Source organism: Perca fluviatilis, chromosome 5 (genome assembly GCF_010015445.1).
Source record: "Perca fluviatilis chromosome 5, GENO_Pfluv_1.0, whole genome shotgun sequence".
Taxonomy (NCBI): Eukaryota; Metazoa; Chordata; class Actinopteri; order Perciformes; family Percidae; genus Perca; species Perca fluviatilis.
Genome location: NC_053116.1, coordinates 26,321,375 through 26,348,618, shown reverse-complemented (window position 1 = coordinate 26,348,618; position 27,244 = coordinate 26,321,375). Strand labels below are relative to the sequence as shown.

Sequence of the window (27,244 nt, the reverse complement as noted above, 5' to 3'; positions counted from 1 at the left end):
TGCTGCATCATCTCTGAGATGCTCCTTCAAGGTGAGGCTTAAACTCATCTTTAATCAATAATCTCCACTGCTTTTCCATAATGGTGTCTTATGTCTTCCAAGAAATACAGTCAGGCATCAGAGAGAGGCCAAATAATGACTTTGATGATTAGTCACTGCATCATCGGGCCTGGCAGCTGCTTTGCAGAAAGTAATGAAGTTATTCTGCATGGCTCTGTGAGGATGTGACGCTGCAGTACGGGGCTCGTTTCCGCCTGCTTGTGAGGATGCTGAGATGATGATGCGAGACTGTGGGTACCACTTTAAAGAGACGGATGCTGACCACGCCCTTCCCTTGCTCACCGATAGACGGCGCTGTGGCGACCAAAGCAGGCCAAACATCCGCAGCTTTACCTCACTGCCCTTCCAGCAGCATCTCACCTTCAACCGGCCTGACGCACATCCACCGCCGCACCCGAAAAGGAAAAGAAAAACACGAGAGAAAGACAGCGTCAAACAAACCAACAATTGAAAACGAGCAACAGCAGAGTCGGGGTTTTATTTTTCAATGATGTAGGGGATCGTTTTGCGGTTTGACATCTAATTTCAGTCTGCCAGCCTCTCTGCGACACGGAAACACCATCCAGCTGCGCATAAATAAATTGCATCCTCTCGCAGCTTTGTCAGGATAAAACCATCCAACCTCTCCACCGTCCTCAGAATCCCCTCGACGTAGAAGGACTAAGTCACTGCGCATCCCTCCTCGTTTATTTTGACGGTCAGATCAGGCCCCGATCAGCGACGGGTCGCCTCCAGCCTCGGCAGCATCTCTCCTCTCAGAAAGCAGCATCCTTCCACCTTGAATCTGCGCAATGGCCGATATTCCAGCGGAGTGTAACATAAAAGTGTTGTGTCGCTTTCGTCCTCTCAACCAGTCAGAGATTCTACGTGGGGACCAGTTTATCCCCAAATTCCAATCAGACGATACTGTCGTCGTCGGGGTAAGTAAAGGGAGGCGCTTTGTTGTGCATGCAGGCCTTCATCAATAAATCATCAGCTCGACTCATCTGTTTGGGTCGTAGAATGGAAGGGAAACATTGTAATCGGTGCAGCACAGGGAAATATACATTTCCCCACAATATGTCTTTTCCTTAACATGACAAAGCACAAATGCACGTAATGTTGTTAGTGCGCAAACTGGCCTTTTGCATCAGCTGACCAACGTCTGCACTGTGTAGCATATGAATGAAACATAGCCAACACCTTGTTATCACAACGTACGTTGGAAGGCACTTTTCTAAAGAGAGAGATATGCTAACATAACATTTTAAAACAACAAATTGCTATATTTTTCTGTAGGCCTTTATCAGTCAGTCATGGCCCTATAGGCCTAATCCTGATTCATAACACACATCTAATGCAACCCTCAAAGGTAAATATAAATGAATGTAAAGTATTTCCCATGCTGATATTGATGGGTCCATTCATTAATTCTGTGTGATTTAGTTAATTAGCAAATTAACCTCTCCTTAATGCTGCAATGAAAGAGGCCAGCTACAGCACATGCAAGCGTTCTCTTCTATTGTGTGGGTTACTCAGCAGGTGCAGACAAATATACTGGTGCACCTTTGTAGTAGATGTTTAGGTTTTGGGAAATGGGGTCTGGTGAGCTGGGTGGACCAAATTCTGATGATTCATGTTTACTCTGAAGATTGTTTGTATGAGAGGATACAATACATTACATAAGCCAGTCTCTTTAAGTCCTGAATGTTTAATAGCTGTAGAGCATGTGGCTATGATGTGGGGTGAACACCTTTTCATGTCAGGACACTTGACCTAAATTTATTGTCATACAGCTAATCCAACACTCAACCCTAACCCATGTATAACTGAATCATGAAAACATTTCCTCAAAAGAGAAAAACTGCCAGTGTAGCCTCATTTCAGTGTTCATTTTGAATACAAGTTGCATTTTTAAAAGAATTTTATGGAATCAATTAATTTTTCAGATTTGTTTCGGGCAGCAATCCACAAATTTCTAGAAATATCTTGAAACAAGTTGACTTGTATCAGAAACAGACTGAAATACTCCACCTACATGGCGCCTGTTACATTAGAAATTCAAAGAAAGTAAATTGATTTGATCCCATCCCCAGAGGCATCCCCAAGTCATTCCAAATACATCCAGTGTAAAGGCCAAATGAAGGAAAGATTGTAACTTGTACACTTTTGCTTATATATGTTGCTGGTTCTTTATGGGTTTTTTTTCTTGGTCAAGAAGGCCTATGTCATGTCTAAGGAAGGCTAAAGAAACATACACAATGAATACTTAGAGTGCTAAAAGGAGAGGAATAGTTAGCTTTGGTTCTCCTGTGGCTGATACATGCAGTGTGCAGAAGGAGGAATCATGTTGAACGTTTCTCCAGTGATAATGGAAACATCTCTACCTGACCTTCCTCTCCCCATGACGATGGACAGTAGCGTCAGAATCTGATCTCTCTAATTGCCCACAGAGAGAATCAATAATCATCCAGCAAGCTCCTGCATCACCGGCTGACCTACGTTTAGTCTTGTCTCCGGCTCCATCTGTCTCTCTCTGTTTTTGAAATTTTCTGTCTCATTCTACTGTTTCTCTCTTTATATTTTGCGGCTGCCTCTTTAACTCTCACCTCTGTTTCTCCTTTGCTCATCCATTTCCATTTTTATGTCTCTTTCTGTGCCTCCTCCTCCTCCCCTCCTCCCCGTTCTGGGACTAAATGTCTCTCTCTCTGGTAAATCACTCTGTTATGGGGGCGGTCTGCAGATGAGTCAATTTGTTAATGACATTTAATATGGCTCATGTTCTGGCAGCTCACATCATTGCTTTGCATTTTGGCCTCTGTATCAGATAGGACGGTGACATTCAGGGGTTTCATAGCTTGGTTTCTGCGAGGCGTGTCAGGGCTGAGTCACTCGTCTGTGTTTTATGCAAGATTGTGTGTATTTTAGGATTTTGAAATAAACAAAATCCATTCTTGTGGATTTAGCTGCCAACCCTCTTACAAAATGAGGGCAGACATCAATGTACATTATACCTACACACAATAAATATTCTTTTGTTTTTTTAAACTCAAGTGTGTTGTAGTTCTCGTGCACTTTTTACTGAGCTTTGCAGTAATTTAAAATGCTGAGTGGAGGAGCTTCATTTTTCTGTTTGTTGACCATTTCCTTGCAGTGTGAGTGGTAATTTTCATACAATATACTGTACCTCAATTTATTTTCTTATAGAGCTTTTATTTAATCAGTTTTTCTTAAAAGCCAGTTTTTCCAACTTTTTTTAATTTAAATTTTCACAACATGTGACATACAACACAGTCCATGATGAATAAAGCAAAGTGAAAAAGAAGTGTGTAACTTCCCTTCAATTCCCCTACCCACCCACAGACCAACCCAGTTCAGGTCCAAAACAGATGGGGACACACAACACAGATACAGGAAGAGAGGAGATGAAACAGAAAAAAAAAGTCTTATGGGAGCTGTAGTTCTAAAACACTAATACTAATAACAAAAGAATTGTTCACATTTCTTCTTTTAAAATCTAGTACAGCAGTAGATACTCCTTTATATTTAATATATATAATTCTATTTTCCAGAAAGCCTGATGAAAGAAAGCCACAATGAGAACACCATCGAGTTACAGAAGCTCGTTAGGACCGATTAGCTACAGCTGAGGGTGCTGCAGAAAAGCTAGTGATAGCACCTCACAGGATACACATGAGTAGCTATTTTCTTTCATAAGACTTTTTCCCATGTTAGATATAAAATTATAAAATGATTTTATTTATTTTTTAAACAACCTTGGTCTATTATTTGAAGTTGCCCTGTCCTGGATAAAATATGGCTCTGACTAGCTGGGAGAAAGAGGCACTACAGAGCTAGCTTTCTCCCTCTGCTGATATCATCTTCATTTGTTGTGTACTTTATGTTCAGAAGATGAAAGCAGTGTTGCTACCAACACTGAAGCATTCTTAGAGACTGGATTGATATAGATTTTTTTGCCACGTCATGAGAAAATAACACATATTTATGTGTTGATACGAGTTGAGTTACCGCAGAACCTCAAAAAACAGTCTTGTTTTGAGTTTTCAAAACAAACAAAAATCCGTCAAGAGACATTTCTTAACCCTTGTGTTGTCCTTCGGACCCGAAGGACAACACAAGGATTATGTACTTCCGTTTACTTTGTTGAGAATTGCTCTCTAAATAAGGGTTAATACAGCACCTTAGTTCTTGTTTGTACAGCATTTTGGTCAGCTTAAACTGTGTTTAAATGTGTTCTAGAAATAAACTTTACTTACTTACTTTACAAGAAACAGGGTTTAGAGAGCAATTCTCAACAAAGTAAAGGGAAGTACATAATCCTTGTGTTGTCCTTCGGGTCACTGGGACCGAAGGACCACACAAGGGTTAAACATTTCTGAAATGTTGGCACGACAACAGCAATATGTTGTGTTGGCCAGTAACATTGTTTGTTTCTCTATGAGAGATGAAATTTAAAGGTTTAAAAATAAGTTACCCATTTTATATGAGTGTGTATGTCATACCTTTATGGCCAGGCACGTGCAAACAGAGGAATCAATCACTGGCCACCTCACAGGGCAGACATCATTTCCCAAAGCTCAGGCTGATGACTAGCTGCTACTGTATAACACATTCAATAAATACTGCACCTTTGATTTATTTGAATGTCCTGAGACTAAACTGAGAAATCTGATCTCAATTTGGAGATAGACCGCCTTATATCTTTTATGTGTTTTGTTCATTGTTTGTTGTTGTTCATGGTCTTCACAGGGGAAGTCCTACGTGTTTGATCGAGTGTTTCCGACCAACACCACCCAGGAGCAGGTGTACAACACCTGTGCCAAGCAGATTGTCAAGGGTACGAATCATTAGCCATGTCAAAATATGTCAGATATTTGAAATGTATGTGTTGTGGTCTCATTTGTTATTCTGTTTTTCTCACAGATGTTCTGGGTGGATACAATGGCACTATCTTCGCATATGGACAAACCTCCTCCGGGAAGACTCACACCATGGAGGTATTCAGAGCAATATAGCAAAAGTATTTCTTTAAATTAACCTTAATATTATCCAATCACTCAAATATGGAAAGTTGTATAAGGCAAAGTGTCCAACCACTTGGAAGTTTTCCTTAAGTTTCAGTGTTTATCTGCCCCTATTTATTAACATTTTGGGGACTTTTGGTCTTTTTGATAATTTTATAGGACAATGAACTAATTTAACATTGCACTTTTGTTTCACAAATTACATTAAGATTAATTTTAATGTCACTAGGAACTGGTGGGAGGTCCACAGAAGTGATCTACCAGTCATTCTTTCTGTGACACCAGTCATATTATTTGAGTACTCTATATTTTGTTGACTCATGGTTCTACCAGGATAGCATTTCCTCTTTTTTCTGCCAAGCCAATTTGCTGTCCTCAGTTTTGATTTAACAGACATTTTATGAGAATGTAAAGGCATTAATGAATGAAATCTCTAAACCTTTGGCCCCAGATAGCTATCACCACCTCACTCTTAGTTATACCTTTATCTGTGACTCCCTGTTTCAGGGCAAGCTGCATGACCCTCACCAAATGGGCATCATTCCTCGCATCGCTGAGGATATTTTCAACCACATCTTTGCCATGGATGAAAACCTGGAATTCCACATCAAGGTAGTGTATTTCATGAGTTACCTGAGTTATGTCTGGTGTTGTGTTATGCTTCTTGTCTTAATCCTTTGTTTTTGTATCAGTCTTTACCTCGTGTCTGCAAACTGTTCAACAAAAAACTTGTATGCACTTTTACAAAAGAAAGTTTTTTTTTTAATGTAATGATACATTTCAGCCTGAGCTAAATTTGATTCCCTATTTTTCTTTCTTGTCCAACAGGTGTCATATTTTGAAATCTACATGGACAAAATCCGTGACCTTCTGGATGGTAAAGTGCTAATTAGCTCTTCATGAATCACCTGCAACAGTATTTTGATTAGTGAAATATAAACTCAGGTAGCACCAGTGTGTAGATAATGCATTTCTTTATTATTTTTAGTGACAAAGACCAACCTGTCTGTCCATGAGGATAAGAATAGGGTGCCATACGTCAAGGTTTGTGAAAGTGCCTTGTATGTTGTCTTTGTAGGTGAAAATCTGCCTGTGCTGCATCAGATCCATGATATTAAGTCTGACTCATACTCGGTCTCTCTTGTTTCCTCTCCTCTTGTTTCCTTTGCTGCTGTTTCTTCTTTTTTCCTCTCCTCTCATTTCCTCTCCTCAGGGATGCACTGAGCGTTTTGTCTCCAGCCCTGATGAGGTTATGGATGTGATCGATGAAGGCAAAGCTGCCCGCCATGTTGCTGTGACCAGTGAGTCTATACCTTAGAATATTGTTATTGCAACATAGTGGGTGCACGAATATAGCAATTCAGGACATCAGTTATATATCTATATATATATATATATATATATATAAAAAAAAAAATATATATATATATATATAAATATATATAAATGATAACAAACATCCCAAAAGACAAATGCTTACAGTGAAACATGTTTAGATGTCCATCTTGAGAATAAAGTAAGTTCTCTTGTTCCTCTACTTCCATATCAGAGCACGAGATCTACTGTAGTTTCTCTTCAGTGCCAGCAGTAGCTCACAACTCATCGCTGATGCGTGAAGGGACAGCTGAGTTCATGTAGCTTGGTATTGTTCAATGTTATGTAATCTCCGTGTTACAGCCCACTGTAATTTACAAGCTTTATTCATTCTCATGAAAAGAAATAAGATCCTGTCAGATGGAGTTCACTGTGATATAATTGGCAGCAGTGGGCAGTTATTGTGGGTTCAGAGACAGTAGCAAAGCAGAACAACATCTCTGCCCTGAGCCATTATCTCAATAAAGTCATTCCTAGTTACAAACCGAAACAGCTTGTCTAATAAGCTGCTTTTTGGGGCTGTATTCAGTAAAATGGCAACAGTATGTTGATCTTTTATGTATGTTACAAAACCTTCAAACACAAGAAATAAAAGCTCTCTCATCTGTAATTCCTGCACATTGTGCTGCCCTCCATGCTGCTGACTCACTCGTATGTGGTTCAGTAGTACTAATATCTTATTCATGTCTCCAATACTGCGGGTTTACAGGTCAGAGTGATGTTTTAGCTGCATTGTACAATACTTCATTATAGTTATAATAAATCAGACGTGACCGCGGTAAACCCAGTGATTGCACTCCATCAAATCCATAGAAATGCTTCAATAGTGTACGCATTTGCCTTACAATGTCTGTCAGTAGGATTGCTCTCATTTGTTTTGATGTCAAAATGTTGTGCCAGTTATACTGAAAAAAAGCAAAAACAATAATCATACCCCCCTGACACATTTCTTTCACGTCTTTAAGCAAGTAGGAATCTGTTTCAATTACTACTGATAAGACAGTTTTTGTATTGCAGTGGAGCTATTTCAAAAATACAATGAAGCAAGTCCTTGGAGAACTATCCAAACAACAAGCCATTACACCATATCCATTCATTCTTGTGCTGACTCACATTGCTAAAGTCGACTGAAGTGAAAAGAGTGTGCCCGGAAGAGCTTTGGGATTCAGTGCTCAACAAAAACACCAGGACAGCCTCACTGTAATAAATCTCAACCTGTTCAGTTCTCTTTTCTTCAGACTTAAGGCATTTTGTGCCTCAGTCTTTCGTGTGTCAGACTTTCTGTGACATTTTCAAGAAATCAGTGATTTGATTTTGCCCTTTTCTGCAAAGTGATTGACTTGGACTTCTCTTTACATGCATTCATACAAGAAGATCCTTTTGAATGCATTACAAAAAATACATTGAATGACCCACAATACGTTACAGTGCTAAAAACCCTTATGATTTAGGGATAAAAACACTTTTCTAAGTGCATGGTTATCTCGTTGTAATGAAATACTCAGTTAATGCAAACAAAGACGAGTTCATATTATTATATTAATCCAGAAACTTCCAGAACAAGGAGATGTCCTCTGTAAAACTTAAACTAGTATATTGTTAACCAGAAACACCACATAAATCAACACAGCATATTGTGGAGTTAATTTAACTGTAGAGTCATCAAATACTATTTATCTGGTACGTTTCAGCCATCGTGTCATATCTGTAGGAACATTTGTGCATTAACATTCCTACTTGTCAGTTTGAGTCCTTAATCACCTGAAACTGAATCACTGCAGTGTAGCTTCATGACAATGATAATCCCATAGTCTCAGCATGCAGGTAATAAGCCAGAGAAATGAATCACCAGTGACGGTGTTTTAAATCATCCATTCATTCAGTTTATCTATGATCTGTGACCCAACTCTTACTCTTCACACTGAGCTGCAGCTTGTGCTCTGGCAGAAGATACAAAGTCCCTTGGTGCATTCAAAATCACTAATGCATCTTTGTGTGTTACGACTATAAATAAACATCGTCATTGTAACGGGGTTATATAACAGGCATGCATGGATTTGTTTGAGCTAGAGGATTGTGTGGGTATTTTATGGATTTTACGTTCTTGTGTGGGAGATAATGGAGGCTAAGACACATTTCTTCTTTGTGACAAATTAAATAGATTTCCTCTCCTTAAAAAAAGAAAATAAGAAATATTTACTTACATGTAATTTATTTGCTCATACTTGTATGTAATGTAATGTAGCCTATATACTATTTACTCAAAAGAAAGTGTGCTCAGTAGAGCAGAAATAAGACAAACCTTTCACAAACAATCAAATCCTACAACAGTCTAGCTTTGAAAATCAACTGATTGTGAGCAGAAGTGGATCCAATGTGTTCACCAGCAGTCTTCTTTGTTTCCTGGTTGATGCCTGCTGACTCACGGTGCTGCAGAGCGGTGTGCTGATAGCAGAGTAATGGGGCGACACTCTGCAGCCACTGAGCTGATGCCCTCAGATATATGGTCTGCAGAGAAACCTGAACTTACTTACTGTCTGATGAAGCGCAGCATTTCGATCCATGCTGCTTGTTATCTGCACTCTGTGAAATAATGATATCATTCTGCTGCAGAGATGACTTGTTCTCGTTGACAAAAAAAGACACGGAAGATTTTAAATGCACAGATACATTATTATTAAATTAATCTGTTAATAGTTTCACTGCATTAAGGTGATTGGTAAGAACTGCTGGTAGGAGAGAGGCATGCAAATAATAGTTTGTATGTTTTGTAAAACAAGGTTTACATGTTTGTAAATCTCCATTATTACACATATCTAGTTGTAGTCTGTTTTTTCTATTGTGAAACTACTGTGTTTTCCTGTACGTATGTGTCTCTGAAAATGGTTTTAAACATCAATTTTAACAATAAAAGTTCTAAGACTGCAACGAAACCTCTATGCTTTTTGTTCTACCCAACTGTTATGTTGGTTTTGTCTTTGTGCAGACATGAACGAGCACAGTTCTCGCAGCCACAGCATCTTCCTGATCAACATTAAGCAGGAGCATGTGGAGACTGAGCAGAAGCTGTGTGGAAAGCTGTACCTGGTGGATCTGGCTGGCAGTGAGAAGGTAGGAGACACCCTGAGGAAAATATTGTTTATAAATCAGCAATTTCCAACATGCAATTCAGCTGCTTCAAATTAAATTAATTACTTTCTATGTTTTTCTGCAGCAGTTCATCATTAATATTTTACTTCACTCTTTTTCTTTATTCCAGGTCAGTAAGACTGGAGCTGCAGGAGCCGTCCTGGATGAGGCTAAAAACATCAACAAATCTCTTTCTGCTCTGGGAAATGTCATCTCCGCGTTGGCTGAGGGCACGGTGAGCTATTTTCACCCTACTTACCTCTATTTGTATAGACGCTAAAAAAAAAAATAAGGGCTGTCTCCCCCAAAAAAAAAAAAAAAAAAAGTTCACAAAAAAAAAAAAGGGGAAAAAAAAATTAAAATACTTTGTAGATCAGCTAATAAATCACCATAAAGTGTCAAAATGTGGTAGTGCTTACAATATGTTTTGGTCTTGGTTTGCTATTTTGGAGTATACTGTATCACAGTGTTTAATCAATGTGTGAGATATTTAAGGAGCTGATGTAAAGTAGTATTTTAACATTTAAGTTAAGTGAAACATATGTACCTTTTCCCCAACTGAAGCTTACTTCTGTTGTAGAATTTGGGGACTTAAAATAAATTAAAACGTGTCTTTCTACAATTTGGGGACTTAAAATAAATTAAAACGTGTTTTTTAAAACGTGTCTTTCTACAACTGGAAGTGTCCTGTTTATCTCCAAGTTCTGAGACTGTTGCAGATAGCTCTCCTCTCTCATTTCAAATCTGTCCCTCCTGTCAATTTGTTTATGAAATGCATCCTGCCCAGTACCTGCACCCTTCTTTCCATTCTGCCAACTCAACAGGTTTGGCTGTCAAATGCCAAAAGTATCCCTGCCAATTATAAGATTAGTTGGATGCGGCACAATAAATCTGAAACTTTTGACAGGAGTTATGGGATTTGTTTGAGAAATCAAGTTGAATGGGAAAGTGTAAATTTTTGCTGAATATAATCTGCTGATGAATCACACATAAGCCCAAAATCAGGAAGCAAATGAAATGTATCTCCTGCCTTCCTCTCATGCTTTTAGTTTCAAATTGTCTCTGGATCTGGATCTTTTCCCCTCCTTTTTTTCCTTCTCCTTTCTTTCCCTCTTCTTCAGAAAAGTCACGTACCGTACCGTGACAGCAAAATGACCCGCATCCTGCAGGACTCCCTCGGTGGGAACTGTCGCACCACCATGTTCATCTGCTGCTCTCCCTCCAGCTACAACGATGCCGAGACCAAATCCACTCTAATGTTTGGACAACGGTAGATACATTTGTGGATACAGCCAATGCAGCTTTGGAAAGAAACTTTAGTATACAATATATACATGAAAATTGAACTCAGTCTAACAGTTTATTAACATGCTGCAATGTTTCTCAGCAAGAACCCAAACTTATTATAATTTACATAAGGAAGGCAATGAATTATTTTGGGCGTGACTTAAAATCCAAACAAGGCAGACACAGAAGCTAACTGACAATGCCCATTTGACTATATTGCACTTATATTTATTTAAAGGAAATTATGTTATTTCACCAGGGAGGTATTAATGTGTTTTTGAGTCAGAAGGCTGAAGAAATGTCTCAAAAATAGAAATGTACCTGATGTACATTTCTATTTATTTATACTATCCTGACAGGAACTGGACTATACCACTGGACATTGTGTTCAGATGACTTGACCCTTTATCTCAGAAGGGGCTTCTTTTAATTTTTAATTTAAAGAAAATCAGACATTAGCTGTGTTATATTCTTATTTCTTTACAATAGTTTCCTCTCCTACTTATCAGGTGACTTTAAAACTACACGACCAACATAAAGCTGAATTTTGGGCATTTTATCCAGTAGAATTGTTAATTGAACACAAACACTGATCATTAGTCCTTTCCTTAATTTAAAACTTAAAAAGATGACTCACATTTTTTCACATTTTTTCCATTTGTGTCTCTCTGTCTTTGTCGTCCCCTGTCACAGCGCCAAGACCATCAGGAACACCGCCTCCATCAACCTGGAGCTGACGGCGGAGCAGTGGAAGAGGAAGTACGAGAAAGAGAAGGAGAAGAACAAGACTCTGAAGGAAACCGTCCAGAAGCTGGAGATTGAGCTCAACCGCTGGAGAAATGGTGAGACGCATGAAGTGTTTTCTGACTAACTTTTCAGCTGCATAACTTCAACTCTTCTGTGCTGACAGAACCGTCTTATGCTAATTTCTTTGTTTCTCTGTCCTCTTTGTCCCTTCATCCCTTTCCTTCAGGAGAGGAGGTGCCTGAGACGGAGCAGACCACGGCAGACGTGGTGACCCGTTTTGAGACCGTGGAGGAGCGTCCCATTTTGGACAACGACACCTCCTCCATTGTGGTTCGCATTTCCGAGGAGGAGCGGCAGAAGTACGAGGAGGAGATACGCAAGCTCTACAAGCAGCTGGATGATAAGGTCCAAACATCAACATACTAATTACAAAAGACACTTTTTGTCTGTACATTAGTAAACTTGCTTACTTTTGCTCCACTTTAATTCCACCTAAGTGTAAATGTAAATGTAATTGTTTTTATAAATCTCATTTATAAGTTTCTTTCTCGCTAGTGTGTACAGTAACATTTGCGACATCTTATAGATTGAAATTTAAGTAAGGGTTTATAGATATAAAACAATCATGGACAAAGTAGATGAAACCCTATAAAGTTTTCAGTGTCACATATATTCATTCAAACAAGCATGATAAAATCGTGTTTCTGCAGGATGATGAGATCAACCTGCAGTGCCAGTTGGTGGAGAAACTGAAGCAGCAGATGCTGGACCAGGATGAGGTCAGTATACACAAACACATACTGTTATGGAAGTTTCCTTTGTAGCAGGGGGGAGAGTTTTCAGAGTTTAGTAAATTGAAACAAATAAGACAGACTGAGACTAAAACCAAGTTGGGTTTTTGTATTTTATTAAAAAAGATATATTTGCAAATAGGATCAACATGATTTCACAAAAGGCCGCAGCCCAGTGTGGAGTCAGTTTCTCAAATGAGTGAACAAGAACACTAGGCTTATATGCATCTTCAGAGTGACAGCACATACGCACTTGGATTATTATGACGCTACAATTTTGACAGGCAATCTGATACACATGAAGACAATCAGAGGAATACAAGAGACATCTTGGAGTCATCTCACCTCCTCCTCCCTGTACGACTTTCACCCCCCAGTTACATCTTAACTGGCATGGGAAAACATGAGATAGTTTTAGGGTGACCTTGTACCTTTATCGGTTCAGGCTAACAGTGCTCACATAATGTTCCAGACTGCATGTCTCACAAAGTTAGAATCAAAATCTGCATGTGGGAATGAGATAGACTCTTTCAGCATTTGTGAGAGAATTAAAGTACGAATTAAACATAAAAATATAAGGAATTGTGCTTAAATGTAATTTTCCCATTACAATACACACTGTATGCACACACAGAGGGTACTTACTAATTCTAAACGTAATCTTAAAACCGAGCGTCAGCGTTGAAACAGCCTCTGAAGAATTGAGGAATGGGGAAAATGACTTAACTGAAGACATGTCTCCCTGTGTTTTCTTCCCCCCCCCAGCTCTTAGCCTCATCCAAGGGCGATGGGGACAAGGTCCAGGCTGAACTCGGCAGGCTTCAGGTGGAGAGCGACTGCGCCAAGGCTGAGGTGAAGGAGGTGCTGCAGGCTCTGGAGGAGCTTGCCATCAACTACGACCAGAAGAGCCAGGAGGTGGAGGAGAAAGGCCTGCAGAACCAGCTGCTGGCTGACCAACTGTCCCAGAAAATGGTACGTTTGAAGAGAAATGGTATAAATGTGAGATTGACTGACGGAGAGCCAAAATCAGAGACAGGAGCTGAAGCAGAAGGATGCTTGCTTCCTTGCTGCACTAAAGAGACAAGCACTTGTAGCAGTGAACTATAATAATAAATGATGCAGGAATTATAGGACAGTCAAGTACTGGAGGGGAAGTGTTAGAGACTTTTTACATTACATTAGGCTTAGCTGTAGAGGATTGAAAAAATAAATGGATTTTTGCAATGCAGTACTGTTTCTCAGATGGTTGTCAATTTCTTCTACATGTGGCTTAACTGCCATAACACCTTAGAATTGTGCAGTCACATTTAAAGGACCTATAGTTGAAGCTAGCACCCTAATCATTTGAGATGAAATCTTGCACAATCCAACCTCATATGAAAGCCTTTATGTTCGGGGACAGGTTTTAGATATTCTCCAAAAACTATGGCCTCCATCACCCAACAGTTGTGACTAAAACCAAAAGCTTGAAACTACAACAGTGCCTCTGTCCTATTTGGGATAACCTTACTTTTATATATTTTACATATGAAGAGATATCCTGGTTTCTCGATCTAGATGTACCATAAACGTTTTTTCTGGTGACATGTGGTCTCTGGGTGCTTTCTGTTGGAAACTGGTATTGCTTCTCTGGTCCTGACTGAGCCTCTCTTTTTCTCTTACAGGCCAGTCTGATGGAGCTGGAGGCAGAGCTGTCTCGTATGCAGGAAGTGAGCGGGCAGCAGAGGAAACGCATTGCTGACGTCCTCAACGGTCTGATGAGGGACCTCAGTGAGTTCAGCACCATCGTGGGCAACGGGGAGATCAAGCTGGTGAGTTGGCTCTAAGTGTTAAAAGAGGTTTAAATGTACTGCACATATACTGTAGGTACACTATATAGAGTGTGTTGAGTTGAGTTTCTTGTTAGTCCCGACTGGAGAAGAAAGCGTGGAAGAGAAAATAATCACCACTTTTCTACAATCCTCAGCCGGTGGAGATTAGCGGCGCGATCGAAGAAGAGTTCACGGTGGCTCGCCTCTACATCAGCAAGATCAAGTCTGAGGTGAAGAGCATGGTGAAGCGCTGCCGCCAGCTGGAGAACATGCAGCTGGAGTGCCACCGCAAGATGGAGGAAACTGGGAGGGAGCTCTCCTCATGCCAGCTCCTCATCTCCCAGGTGAGGGATGGAGGGAGAGGGACAGGATGGGAGGGGAAGAGATGGAGTGGAGGAAAGCCTGCCTGAATTAATCAAATATTGTTTGTTGTTTGTTGTGGCTGGGTTTTTATGACTTTTTTATTTTTTATGTCCTGTGTGTGCGTTTGTTTGTGTTCGTACAGCATGAAGCTAAGATTCGCTCCCTGACAGAGTACATGCAGAGTGTGGAGCAGAAGAAGCGGCTGCTGGAGGAGAGCCACGACTCCCTGAGCGAAGAGCTGGCCAAGCTGCAAGACCAGGGTAACCTGCACACCGCACGTGTACACATACACAAAATATTAACTACAGAATTAATGTTCAAGCAAAAGGAAATAGGACTGTTAATAGGTTGTTGCGCTGTGGTGAATGCTTTATTTCTCTTTTTCTTCTTACAGATAACTCCTTGCTTGAGGAGAAGGATGGAGAGAAGGGTGAGACTGAGGATGGAAATGTGAAGGTAAGTAATGTTAAAAGGCAATTTTTTTTATTTTAGTGCCCAGCCTAAAACCTTAGTTAACTGATTTACTGATTTTGACTTAATTAATTGAAATTGTGACACAGGCATCCTGTCCCCCCAGAATATAATACAAGCAAGGTACTTATTGTTCAGATGTAACTCCTTTGTGCCATTTCATGCCTATATTTTAGTTCCTGTAGGGTGCTACACAGGGTTTATGAGGGTTACTTTAAAAATGTATTCCAATACAATTACTTATTATCTATTGTAAAAAATGTGGTCAGTAACCTAATCCCAATATCACAATATTATAGCAACACTACTTGATTACTTTCCATTACTTTTTTGGAGTCCCTCAATGCCAAATATGGGAATAACTTACACTGTACTGTAATGCTGTTCCCCTTTTCTGCTTTATTTACAAAATAACATTAACATTGGCAACTGTTAGCTATGGTTTCACTCAAGACCAGAGTGGTGTTGTGAGACTCATAAATGTTGTAATGTGTGCGCATGTGCATGGTGTTATACCGTATATTTGAATTGTAATATTGCTAATAATCCCCATTTTTACTAAATGTATCAGTTATCTGATTACCTCTTTTTTCTGTAATTTTAGCAGAATACCTTATTCCTAAAAATAACCTAAAATCCTATATTATGTGGCTTTTTATTTTTTTAAATTAATAATTATTATTTATATTCTAGTTTTCCCTGCTAAAGCCAGCATCACTGAAGACATTGTGCCTTTTGCTCTTTTGATTTGCAGAAGGTTTCCCGTCAGCAGGAGTCTCACCGTGGCCTCCATCACAAGCAGCTGGCCCGCCTGCGGGATGAGATCAACGAGAAGCAGAGGATCATTGACGAGCTCACTGAGTCTGTGACCATCTTAATTAGTTATTTCTATTTTCACATAGATACCATAGATTTGATCATTTAACATTATTAATTGTTGTATGCTATTTTTATAATAACAATATATATAACAATATGACATAAATGTTTTCATACTGCAGACACAAAGGTTTACCAACTATTATCTGTGGAATAAAACAGGATTGCTGTTCATTCAACTCTTCCTTTTCTCTTTTTCCTTTCGAACATGTGCGCTGTTGTTTCCCACCTCCAGTCGTAACTCCAAGCTGGAGCTGGAGCTGGCTCATGTTCGCGCCGACTTTGAACGCCTGAAGAGTCAGGACAACACTAAGAGTGAGCGTCTGGAGGAGCTCTCGTAAGTGTTGTTGAGGTCCACTTTCTCCCTACTCAGTGTGGTTGAAACAAAGGTCTGAGTATAAAGTACTGCATGTGTGGGATGGGTCAGCATACAGTGGTTTACAACATTTTTGTGATTATTTCAATGGAGAACTTAGAAACATTAGAGTATAGAATTAATACAGTCCACTGTCTCTTCTTTTAAATTCCAGCAGAGGGCACTCAAAAGAACCCATTGATATTAAATTGTCCTGAAATACACAGAAATATTGTCTTATTTGTAATGATGGTTTTGCTGTTTCTGTCAGATTCCTGCATGAGCGCCATGAGCAGACTAAACAGGACTTGAAGGGTCTGGAGGAGACTGTCGTGAGTAAAATATACACCGCTATCTGTGTACCTCTGTCTCTTCTGAAACATTGTCCTTTGCTGTGTCTCTGTCTCTCTCTTTCCTTACACCTTAGAGTCTTGTCTTACCTCAATCTGCTATCTTTTCTTTTGAATTACCTTTCTCTAACATCTTGTACATGCAGAATTGTCTTCCTGATCTGCTCTCCATCTGTCTGTCCTCCAGGCCCGCGAACTCCAGACCCTCCACAACCTGCGCAAGCTGTTCGTTCAAGACCTCACGTCGCGGGTTAAAAAAGTAAGCAGCTCAAAGATGATTATGTTACGGGATGTTAAGGAATCTGTGACCTAAATTCCCAGTGATAAATCTGAGAATAGCAACAATATCCTCCATTCCTCTAATCCCCTTGATTTTTTGATATCGTGACACAAGAAATTCACTTTTTGTGTAGATTAAAGATCAGAAAGGCCTTGCAAGGAGTTACCATGCATGTCACCATGCAAAATACTGGATGAATAGCTGTTCTAAAAGGGGCTTGTTTGGCACATTTGACTGTGTATTGATAACAGATAAGGTGGAAGGTTTTAAACCAAATTACTCAAAAGTTAGTTTAAAAGGTCTTCTCAAATTAATCCGTGGTATTTATAAAGGCTTCTGTCAGCCCCCGTCAGGTGTTACAATCATCTTCTGCCACCAGAAAACCTCTTTCTCTACCTTGCTTACTATTTGTTTCCTCATCTTTGTGCTTCGTCTTCCTCTCTGCAGAGTTCCGAAATGGAGCCTGATGATAGCGGGGGGTCTTGCACCCAGAAGCAGAAGATTTCCTTTCTTGAGAATAACCTGGACCAACTTACAAAGGTTCACAAACAGGTGAGAAACACGCAGAGAGGATGAGAGGAACTATAACTTTTAGTGATGGAAATACAGTTTTGATTGTTCAGACCAGGAGACTATTTTTATTTCAAGAGATAAAGTAATTCTGGGGGATAATTTGTCTGCTAGTTGCCTAAACTGCACACCCAGGAGTCAGACCTAAGTGGGTCCATAAATATTTATTGCTATATTGAACAGACTTTAAGTAAAGTAGTATGTTCAAAACCTACAAATCGTTTATAATGTAAGCAAATTGGGCCCTCTAAACTCTGCCCTAAATGTCTTTTTATTAGTGACTGGTGTGATGGAAGTGACTAACTAAATGATATTGCATCACATTGCTGTAATTGCATGGCTTTTTATGTATTTGTACTTCTTGGAGTATTTTAAACAGGAATTTAATTAGCTTCTTAAGTTGTAAGTGCCATACTTGGCTACATGTTTTCACTCCTTCCTCTTCCTCTTCCTCTTTGTCCTCTTCTTTCTTCACACTGATTATTTTTTTTTAATTTAGATTCCAATTTTCCCACCCTGTGTCATTTCTCACCCCTCCCTCTGTCTCTCTCCCTTCCAGCTGGTACGTGACAATGCAGATCTGCGCTGTGAGCTTCCAAAGTTGGAGAAACGTCTTCGGTCTACTGCTGAGAGAGTTAAGGCCCTGGAGACTGCACTGAGGGATGCCAAGGAGGGCGCAATGATGGACCGCCGCCGCTACCAGCAGGAGGTCGACCGCATCAAGGACGCCATGCGGGCAAAGAGCGCCCTGAGGCGCCCCCATGCAGCACAGATCGGTATAGCACTGAAGCTTGATCATTTGATTTATGCTTTAGTTTGTGTCACTGCCTGGGTATTGGTATTTTCCTAAATGAAATGTCTGAAATGCAAGGAATTTTAAACTACTTGCTGTCTTTTATTTGGTCTGCAATAACCCAGTTTAATTATTATTGTATCCTATGTTACATTACATTATCATCCTGACAGCTAAGCCAGTGAGACCGAAGCAGATGCCCGTCTGCTCTCCCACCAACCCGTTCTACACTTACATCCGTGCCACTGAACAGGCCAACACCTACAGCAATGCCCTCTTCCAGGGCAACGTGACACAGCCGAGCGCCGCCAGCTCAAACTGCATCCCCAACTCTGTCCAGAGCAACACGTGAGTTTAAATCCTTCCTTCCATCATTTCAGGCCACAGATTACATGGCCTAAGTAAGGTCTGTGACATATGTCAGATGACAGAGTTCAGGAAGAGTCGGCACTGGTCTTCAAAAAACAGAGCATCCTGTGGTTTGTAGACTGGTACTGACCAGTCGTTCATCCAAGCATGGTCATTTCATTATAACGTACAGCTGGCAGGCTTCTATCTTTGATATTAAGTATTGCTTTAACAATGTGTTCCTTTTTACTCTGTCAACTGTTTGATTTTTTAAATTGCTGGAACGTCTATTGCTGTGCTCATATTTGTGTTTGTTTTCTGTTCCCTCTGTAATGTTCTACACAGAGTTTCCACAGCGCTGGGCTACAGAGCAGGCAGATATACTGGAGACATACTGGAGTCCTTCCCACTCAACATTGACAACGGTAAGTAGAGCACACACACACGTACCTGTATCCAAACTGATGTTCACATACATGTGCACGCATGTATACATGCGTGCACATGTACACAGAGTTTGGCATCAAATCAGTTAGAGTATGAGATGTTTAGTCAGGAGCTCAGTGTTCCTTATACACTCTTTATTATATTATAGGATCCATTTACCAGTTGATGATATTGATCATCCTTATCAACCAATGGAATTAATCTATTGTTTTATTTCCAGCAGGTAACAGTATCAGTGAAACGAGAGACATCAATGACAACAGGTGAGGATGTCAGTTGCACTAAATTTACAGTAAAACAACAGTAAACAGAATGATGACAGGATTACGATACTGAGTGTTGTGTTTGTATATCTGCATCAGAAGTGATGTTCACTGTGGCAGCGAGGTGGATGATTCAAACAGGCACTACATCATTCAGCAGGAGACCGCCGCAAGTTAATGCCATGGTAATTAACAAAGTACACAGAGTCACACACACACACACACACACACACACACACACACACACACACACACACACACACACACACACACACACACACACCCTAAAATCTTCTTTATCAATGCAGTTACTTCAACCATACAGATAGACATTAACTACAAGTCATCTGCATTTTAATTTACATTTTAACATTTTTCTGTCCTTCGATTTGTTATAGTACATTATGAAAATCAACTCACAGTTTACAGAAATAAATTAATAAGGTTGAAAAAAGTGTTCGCCATGATGGGTTGAGTGGTTCCTGTGTCAAGCAAGAGAAAGTCACTGCAATTTACTTTATTAACACACTGCCATAAACTGGAAACCAGTGGCTGCCTGGAAGTTAGAAAATCAGTCGACAAACTTATGACACGCTTTGGAAAATGTGTGTGCAAAAAATGCAAGGCATATTTAGGTTTTTCAAACAAACAACCATTGCTATGGTCCTTTAATAAGAAACATCTAATCGGACATTCCACAAATTTCTGTATTTCTCCAAACGATGACTTTCTTTTGTCTTTCTCCAGAAGATGACCAAACACTGTACCCGTCCACGGACCCTCCCCTTCCATCTGCATGCAGCCTGTCTCCCCCGTCCCTCCACTGCATCACTGATGAAGATGATGATGAAGATCTGTAGCCCTGTAGTCTTCAAACTAGATGAAGCCCCTCCAGCTCCTTTGGTGACCACTATGACCCTTAGGTTTGGGGTCCAGTCCCTTCCAGTTCAGTCAGTAGAGGAAGTAAATTAAATCAGAATTTGTTTTTTTTTAAATACAGAACTTCACTTAATCAACTCATTGATCTCTCTGCCAATCAATTTGTCACCAGATCAAGCATCACTGATGCTGATTACCTCCTGAGGTGGTTGAGCTGAGACGGGACTAACTCCATCCCTGATGACTTAGTACACACATGTTGTAAATAATAGTGCTGTATACTCCAGTAGAGGTTTTTGACCAGCAACTGTTCCAGCCTCCACCGTCCCCTGCACACATCTTCTTATGGGCAACATGTGAATGGCATACTGTAGGCAGACGTGACCTTTTTCTCTGTCGTAAATAAGAGTATAGTGTGTAACGCCAGCTTGTAACAGAAGACCCACACTCTGCATGCATGTCGCTTAGCGGGTTAGCTTTCAAATCTTTGCATGTGTCCTGATTCCAGTCAGGAGCTGGTATGCTGCGAGAGAAGAGTCTGATCGACTTCGACAGATGTCAGAGAGAGAGAGAGAGAAAGAGAGAGGGGGGGGGGTTCCCTTAATCCCAATCAGAGACTCAGTGCTTTAGATTTCTTATTTTAAAGTAGAACTGGTCTGTTGTGTTAATGTGGCTCAAACACAGGAAAAACGTCAAAAAACACATCATAAGTGGAGCAACATGTGTCAGGGAAACCCAGTCTGTGTCGAGGAAACCTTTTGTTATTGCTTTGATACTGTGATGTTGCAGCTGTATGATGCCATTGTATATTTCAGGTAATGCTGCCGACTTCCATTTATTGTGGATCCCTCCCTGCATTGCACCGACACCTTGTGAGTCTTCATATCGAGCCTTAACAAGAGCTGACTTCTCATGATCAAACTAACACGTGTGCATACATTTGTAATTACTACCTCTAGAGCTACTCATTATACGCTTATTACACTATACTAACATCATAAGAGTTGATCTTAAAGTTTCTAGAGAAAGATGCAACTTAAGTACATCAATAGCTGTAAGTAGATTTAAAAGCTCTTATCAGAGCAGTAGTCATAGTCTCCTGAAGTTCATTCATACACAGATTCCTCCTCCATCATAAAACAAAATCAGGGCTGGGCTGAAAACGTGCTTGCAAAAATGTTCTAGTGCAGGACCAGAAAGTTTGGGTTTACCACGTAAGGGCAGATCAAGGTATACTACATTGATTTTCAAATATTTTCCTAAACTTTCTGGTGCTTGATGCAAGGCTGAAATTATAATGCCTGCATCCTTTGTCTCCTAATGTAAAGTTAGACTATGTATTGTCTAAATTTTGATTTTAAAACAGAAGTGAAGTAACATCTTCAACATTTTTTAGACTATATGGATGTTCTTTTAGTGATTAAGTGCTTTTTAAACAGACCCATCAACAGTCCAATGATTAGGGAGTGTCTGCAAACGAGTCCCCAGCTGAGCAGCCACCAGTCTGGGATGGACCGACCGTATGACAGATGTTTGTTGTTTGTAGCTTGTTGTCAAGGCGTGCTGTTATTCTTCTGTCAGAAATCCTGACCAGCCAATCAGGATAGAAGAACGCAACATGTCTCTGGTGGGTGGCGAACATATGGATGTGTTTGGACTGAGCTGAGTCACTGAATTAAAGGACAGATTAGAACAGAAGTGTGTCGCTCTTAAAGGAAATGTGCTTTACGACCAAACAGCTTTTAAATAACATTTTTTACTTTGAAAAAAAATTCTCTATTCTAAGTTCAGCGTATTACATGGCATGACTGGACTTCTATTTAACCCAAATAGGACCCGAGTATGTAAATTGTCTAATACCTAACAGCCTAATTAATGACAGCACCGCTCTGTCTCATGCTCTATGCTCATAAACAACATCTCAGGGCTTCACATTCACAATCACAGCCACCATGAGCCATCACCACTGTCTTCCTCATGTGAGTGCTGATGAAAAATCAGGTCGGTGAGTATTCTTCGAGGCTTAGCAGATAAATGGGATGATAAATTTACAGAAATAACATGTTATACATAGTGTCTCCATTCCAGCACATGACATCCAAAATGAAAAAAATCCCTCTGGTCAGACCCTACTGTATGTGTCCAAGCAAACCCTCTATTTGACATCATGTTTCAAGTATAATAAATGAATCCGAAGGAGGGGGGGGATGTGTACTATATTGCCACCTGCTGTCCAACTGTCTTATTTCAACATATCTAAATTACATGTGCTATATATTGTTAATCTTGTAAGTAAAATAGCGTGCCATGACATAGTAAAATGCAAAAGAAATGCACACGCTAATTTCGTTCAAAGAAATGTTTGTTTTATTTCTGTATGCCTATACTGTAGCGTCAACATGATTATGTGAAGAATCACAGTTCTGTATATATAGACTCATCACTATGCTGTATTGTATGTGAATCATTGTGTTGTAGTAAAAAGTTCAATAAACTTGTAGAAAGGAAGGATTGTGTTGTAGGGAATCATTTGGGTCCAAAGATATTCACTGTCCCACACTGATCATGGCTCCATCTAGTGGATGGAAAAGAAAATTGTATCGATACATATTTGATTGAATGAAGAGCCCCTTTATTGGATGACTATCCACATCAGCACATCTTCTCTGAGAATAAACAGCTGCCTTCAACCCAACCTCAGATTGAATAAGGTGTACCGAGGGACTGCATCCATGCCCACCAAAAGACTACTCCCTTTTTAGAGTTTCTCAACTCCATTTAGAGTAAACAAGATGGGAATGCTCCTCTTTAGAATACTTATACTTCAGTATATAGCAGTTGTTGGTGTATTGTTTACCTAATTGATTGAAACTCCCCTGTAAACTATGATTTAATTGTTATCAGTCACTGCTGGTGAGTTGCATGTATGCTGGACACTCTCTGTTGTTATTACAACCTCTGACCCAAACAGGAAATTCTTTTTCAAACTATGTTATGAAACGGACTGTGGCCAAAAATGCTGACATAAAAAGCAAGTTATCTGTTGATGCTGGAAAATCTAAATGAAAGTGTCATCAGTGCAGTACAGATACGATACTGAATCTCATATAGGATAACCAAAACCATACTGTAAGGAGATGTCAAGGGGATGATGATCATCATCATGTTATACTGGGGAAAAAAGACTCATCATGTAATCACCAAACTAGCTTCCTCTATAATGGTTTACTTAATAATGGACATGTAATGTTAAGAATTGAACATGGATTGCATATTTTAAATCAATATACAGTTTATCAAACAATAGCAATATTTAATTATTATGCCATCACATAAGAAGAAGATTGGGAATTAAAAGCCCTGTAAATCTGAGACTGTTACATTAAACCCATTGATTACTGTATGTATTATTATTATTATTATTATTATTATTATTATTATTATTATTATTATTATTATTATGTATATATATGATAATAATTCTCTGTATGAACATTGTCATTACCCATATTTCTCAAATTCTGTTGAAATTATAAAAATATCATTCTGCAAAGGAACTTCCTGTGTCTCTTATACTGTATAATAATAAGCTGCTCTTCATTGTTCCCACGAGAAAGGAAGCAGTGATGTAAACAGCAGCATGTTAAGCATCATCATACTGTAATGCGGTGTGTGTGTGTGTGTGTGTGTGTGTGTGTGTGTGTGTGTGTGTGTGTGTGTGTGTGTGTGTGTGTGAGTGAACGTGTGTGATGCTGCTGCATGTCCTTACAGTAACAAACATTAAATTCATAGGAGAAAAAAAAAAGTGCAGAGCTTTTTCACAGGCGTCTCTCATGTTCACAAATTAGCCCACATTTAATATTCAAGCGAGCTGTTACACATTAGACATGCATCTAAACTGGGGGTTTTCCACTGACTTTAGGGATGAAGAGTTTAAAAGTTTCAGCTTTATGAGTACATACAAATCTTTTGTTTTGAACCTGGCTTTTCCTATATTGTTTAAATTATCAATAGCAATCTTCTCTCCTTGTTTATTTGCTCTGAATATTTCATCCTCCTTTTTGTGTGATATCAATATGGTTTAATTTGACACAGCAGGAAGAAAATAAAGCACAGGATCAATATTCAGCACATACATTTTTAGTAAATAAAAATATCCCTCTGAGTTCATCTACCAAATGTGGGCTAATTTGTGAACATGAGAGACGCCTGTGAAAAAGCTCTGCACTTTTTTTTTTCTCCTATGTAAACGTATCGTGCAACGTTACATTTGATTGAGTGAGTGAGTGAGTGAGTGAGTGAGTGAGTGAGTGAGTGAGTGGAGTATAATTATCGAGTGAACACGATGCTCAATATTCCAGAAATGCATTTTCTCCCCGTTTGGTTTCATTCACTGCTGCACATTTACTTGCACTCACTCAGCGCCCATTGATTTCCTCTCCCCGCTGCGCGCTCCCGCTGCCAGGTGGAATCGGACACTGGAGACTCTGCGGCACCAGGAGGTCGCTGCACTGCCGACCCGGACAGCAGGGCTCGACAGGACACCCTCCACACCTCCAGGTGGACACACAGACGCAGCTTGAAACATTCGGTACAGCAGCATGTTTCTGCTGTAACACACAGTCCGGACATAAGGAACATCACGCAAGGTAGAGAGCTCCCACATTCATTGAGTTTGTCAATAATGGATGGCCTATGACATTATAAAAGGGATTTAATCTTAAAATGCTCAACGACAGATACAGTTGTTGAACTAAAGCTTCTTTGTGTGTAAAGTTGGCACAGTGACTAATTGACTTGTCGCATGATTATGTCAAGCTGACCCAGCACTTTTTGCCCTTTGGCGAGTCGCACTAATTAAGATTTTATTGCAGAACGAAACCGATTTTAAGTTATAAATCATAGTTTGGTTGATTCATAATGTCATGTGTTGTCTTCTCTGTATAGTCTCCAGGAACTTAAGTTGTTAAAACCCCAGTGCTGGGCGTAAGTGTGCACACATAACTGTAAAAGAGGCATGTACTGTAGTATTTATTTTTTACACAGCGCTGAAACTGAAGCTACACAAGCCTCCATTATAAATGCATACTGTATGCAGTATATTATTACTGGAGAGCCCATATCTAGACTGATTATAAATAAGGGTCATCTTCTATCACTTTTAATATCAAGCAGAGCGTTAATTTAATTGAGTTCAGCTGCTGGATAAACTATTTGATTTTAAAATGTATTTTAATCAATATATATTATAGATCCAATCTGATAACATAATATGGTGCTGCACAGCCAAAGGTTATTATGTCACATCACACAACTCTGTTACACTGTATCATCAACGAGTCTGTATGCCAAAGGGTATCTTAATAATGGGTAATTTACAGTATGCCCTATTTCAAACACACATCAGCACCCAGAGGATTGTGTTTTACTCCATTAGAGGATGAATTAATCCATGCAGATATCCTTTTAATCAGAAGCCAACAAGGAGGTGATAATCTTCCAAGCTATTTGCTCTGTAGCCGATCAGTTACATAAATGTAAGACTGACCATGTGATGACACACACACACACACACACACACACACACACACACACACACACACACACACACACACACACACACACACACACACACACACAAGACAGCATGCTCAAGGGTCACTTGTTTGAATCAAAATTAGCGAGATTGAAAATCTGACTCCTTTATAAAGGGTGGATATTTGATAGTCATCATTTCATCTGGTGTTATTCCACTTGGACAGTTTTGTTACTTAATGAGATGTTTGGGAAAAAGCCATTGACATGTTTTCTTATACCTCTGCAAGCTTTTATTATATTAGACACAATTGCGTGATCAATTAGATCATTATACTGATTTTTTTCTCTCTTCAGTTATGCCAAAACACTTTATGTCATAAACATAATTTTGGTTTGAGATGAATGAGGACATGATGATTTGCAAAAACAGAAATGCAACACTCAATTTAGAAACTATTAACCCATTTAACTAAAACCAGCACCAGTAATTTGTATTTTCAATTCATTTTTTGATATTTCTTTTCTACATAGATATCATAATCGCTTTGAAATGAAAGAGACAACTAGTCATGGAACAATTAGTTGAGTAATAGATGAAAAACGATAAAATGCTCTCTGTGTTGAACCTAATGTTCAATGTTCCTCCTGTGTGACCTGAACTCTTTGGCTTCATTCCAGTAACCAGCTGTTACTGTCTGTCTGTCTGTGTGGCTGCTTCTTCTCTGCTGTGTAGGCAAGGTTATAAATAAGAAGCTGGAGTTTTTGCGTGTGTGTGTGTTGTTTAACCAGCTGCTGGGGAGGTTTGTTTGTCTCCTCTTGAGTGCAGGTGTACCCGCTGGCCTCTAGATGCTGTTCTCGGGCCTGTTTTAAGACCCCCCCCACCCCGGGCAGCACTTACCACCCGGCTTTTATCTTAAGGATTTGAGTCTATTTGTGTTGGGTCAGCATCACCTGTCTCCTGTGTTTTAGCTGTGTGTGTATGTGTGTGTATGTGTGTGACTTTTTGAAATGTATTGTTCGAAATCTGTCCAAAAACCTAAAATATTTTCCTCCCCCTACTATATTAGCAACATATTTTTAAATGTGCAATTCTTTTAAATAAGTATGTAGAATTATAGATACACTTTGATTGGTGATATACAGATATGAGTGATGTCATAGGGTTGTAGTTTGATAATACACAGCAGAGAAAAAGTTTAAGAACCTATTTCTGATCCACTTAGATAAATTATAGCCTTTAAGTGTGTGTGTGTGTGTGTGTGTGTGTGTGTGTCTAGTCAGAGAAGAGCATGTAAAAAGTGCCCTCTACTTTGCAGGGCAGACCACCAGCAGAGACAGTCATATATACATTATTTATATACTGTAGTCTGTACATATTGACAGCTAATCTGTTTTCACAGAGAAAACAATATAAAAAAGAGAAAATAGTAAAATAAAATCAACAGAGAAAATTGTTTAGAATTCTCTTCCAGTACTTTTGAACCA

The 27,244-nt window shown here is 39.5% G+C and overlaps 1 protein-coding gene across 8 annotated transcripts; it reads left to right on the top strand.

Moving 5' to 3' along the window:
- Positions 1–339: 339 nt before the first annotated feature.
- kif5aa (kinesin family member 5A, a) lies at positions 340–22,729 on the top strand. Of its 8 annotated transcripts, none has more exons than XM_039799710.1 (29): positions 340–980; positions 4,810–4,897; positions 4,984–5,057; positions 5,592–5,696; positions 5,913–5,961; positions 6,073–6,128; positions 6,298–6,385; positions 9,445–9,569; positions 9,718–9,822; positions 10,709–10,857; positions 11,568–11,716; positions 11,848–12,026; positions 12,332–12,400; positions 13,178–13,384; positions 14,077–14,223; positions 14,379–14,567; positions 14,729–14,846; positions 14,981–15,042; positions 15,812–15,918; positions 16,172–16,273; positions 16,563–16,623; positions 16,829–16,900; positions 17,369–17,473; positions 17,991–18,267; positions 18,458–18,632; positions 18,978–19,057; positions 19,303–19,342; positions 19,445–19,527; positions 20,090–22,729. In XM_039799710.1, exons 1-28 carry the CDS (start codon positions 852–854, stop codon positions 19,518–19,520), a joined length of 3,183 nt encoding a protein of 1,060 aa, XP_039655644.1. In that variant the 5' UTR covers positions 340–851; the 3' UTR covers positions 19,521–19,527; positions 20,090–22,729. The 8 variants fall into 8 exon arrangements, with proteins under 8 accessions (XP_039655644.1, XP_039655640.1, XP_039655643.1 ...); XM_039799706.1 differs by having other exon boundaries at positions 19,442–19,527; XM_039799709.1 differs by having other exon boundaries at positions 19,300–19,342; positions 20,093–22,729.
- Positions 22,730–27,244: the final 4,515 nt, after the last annotated feature.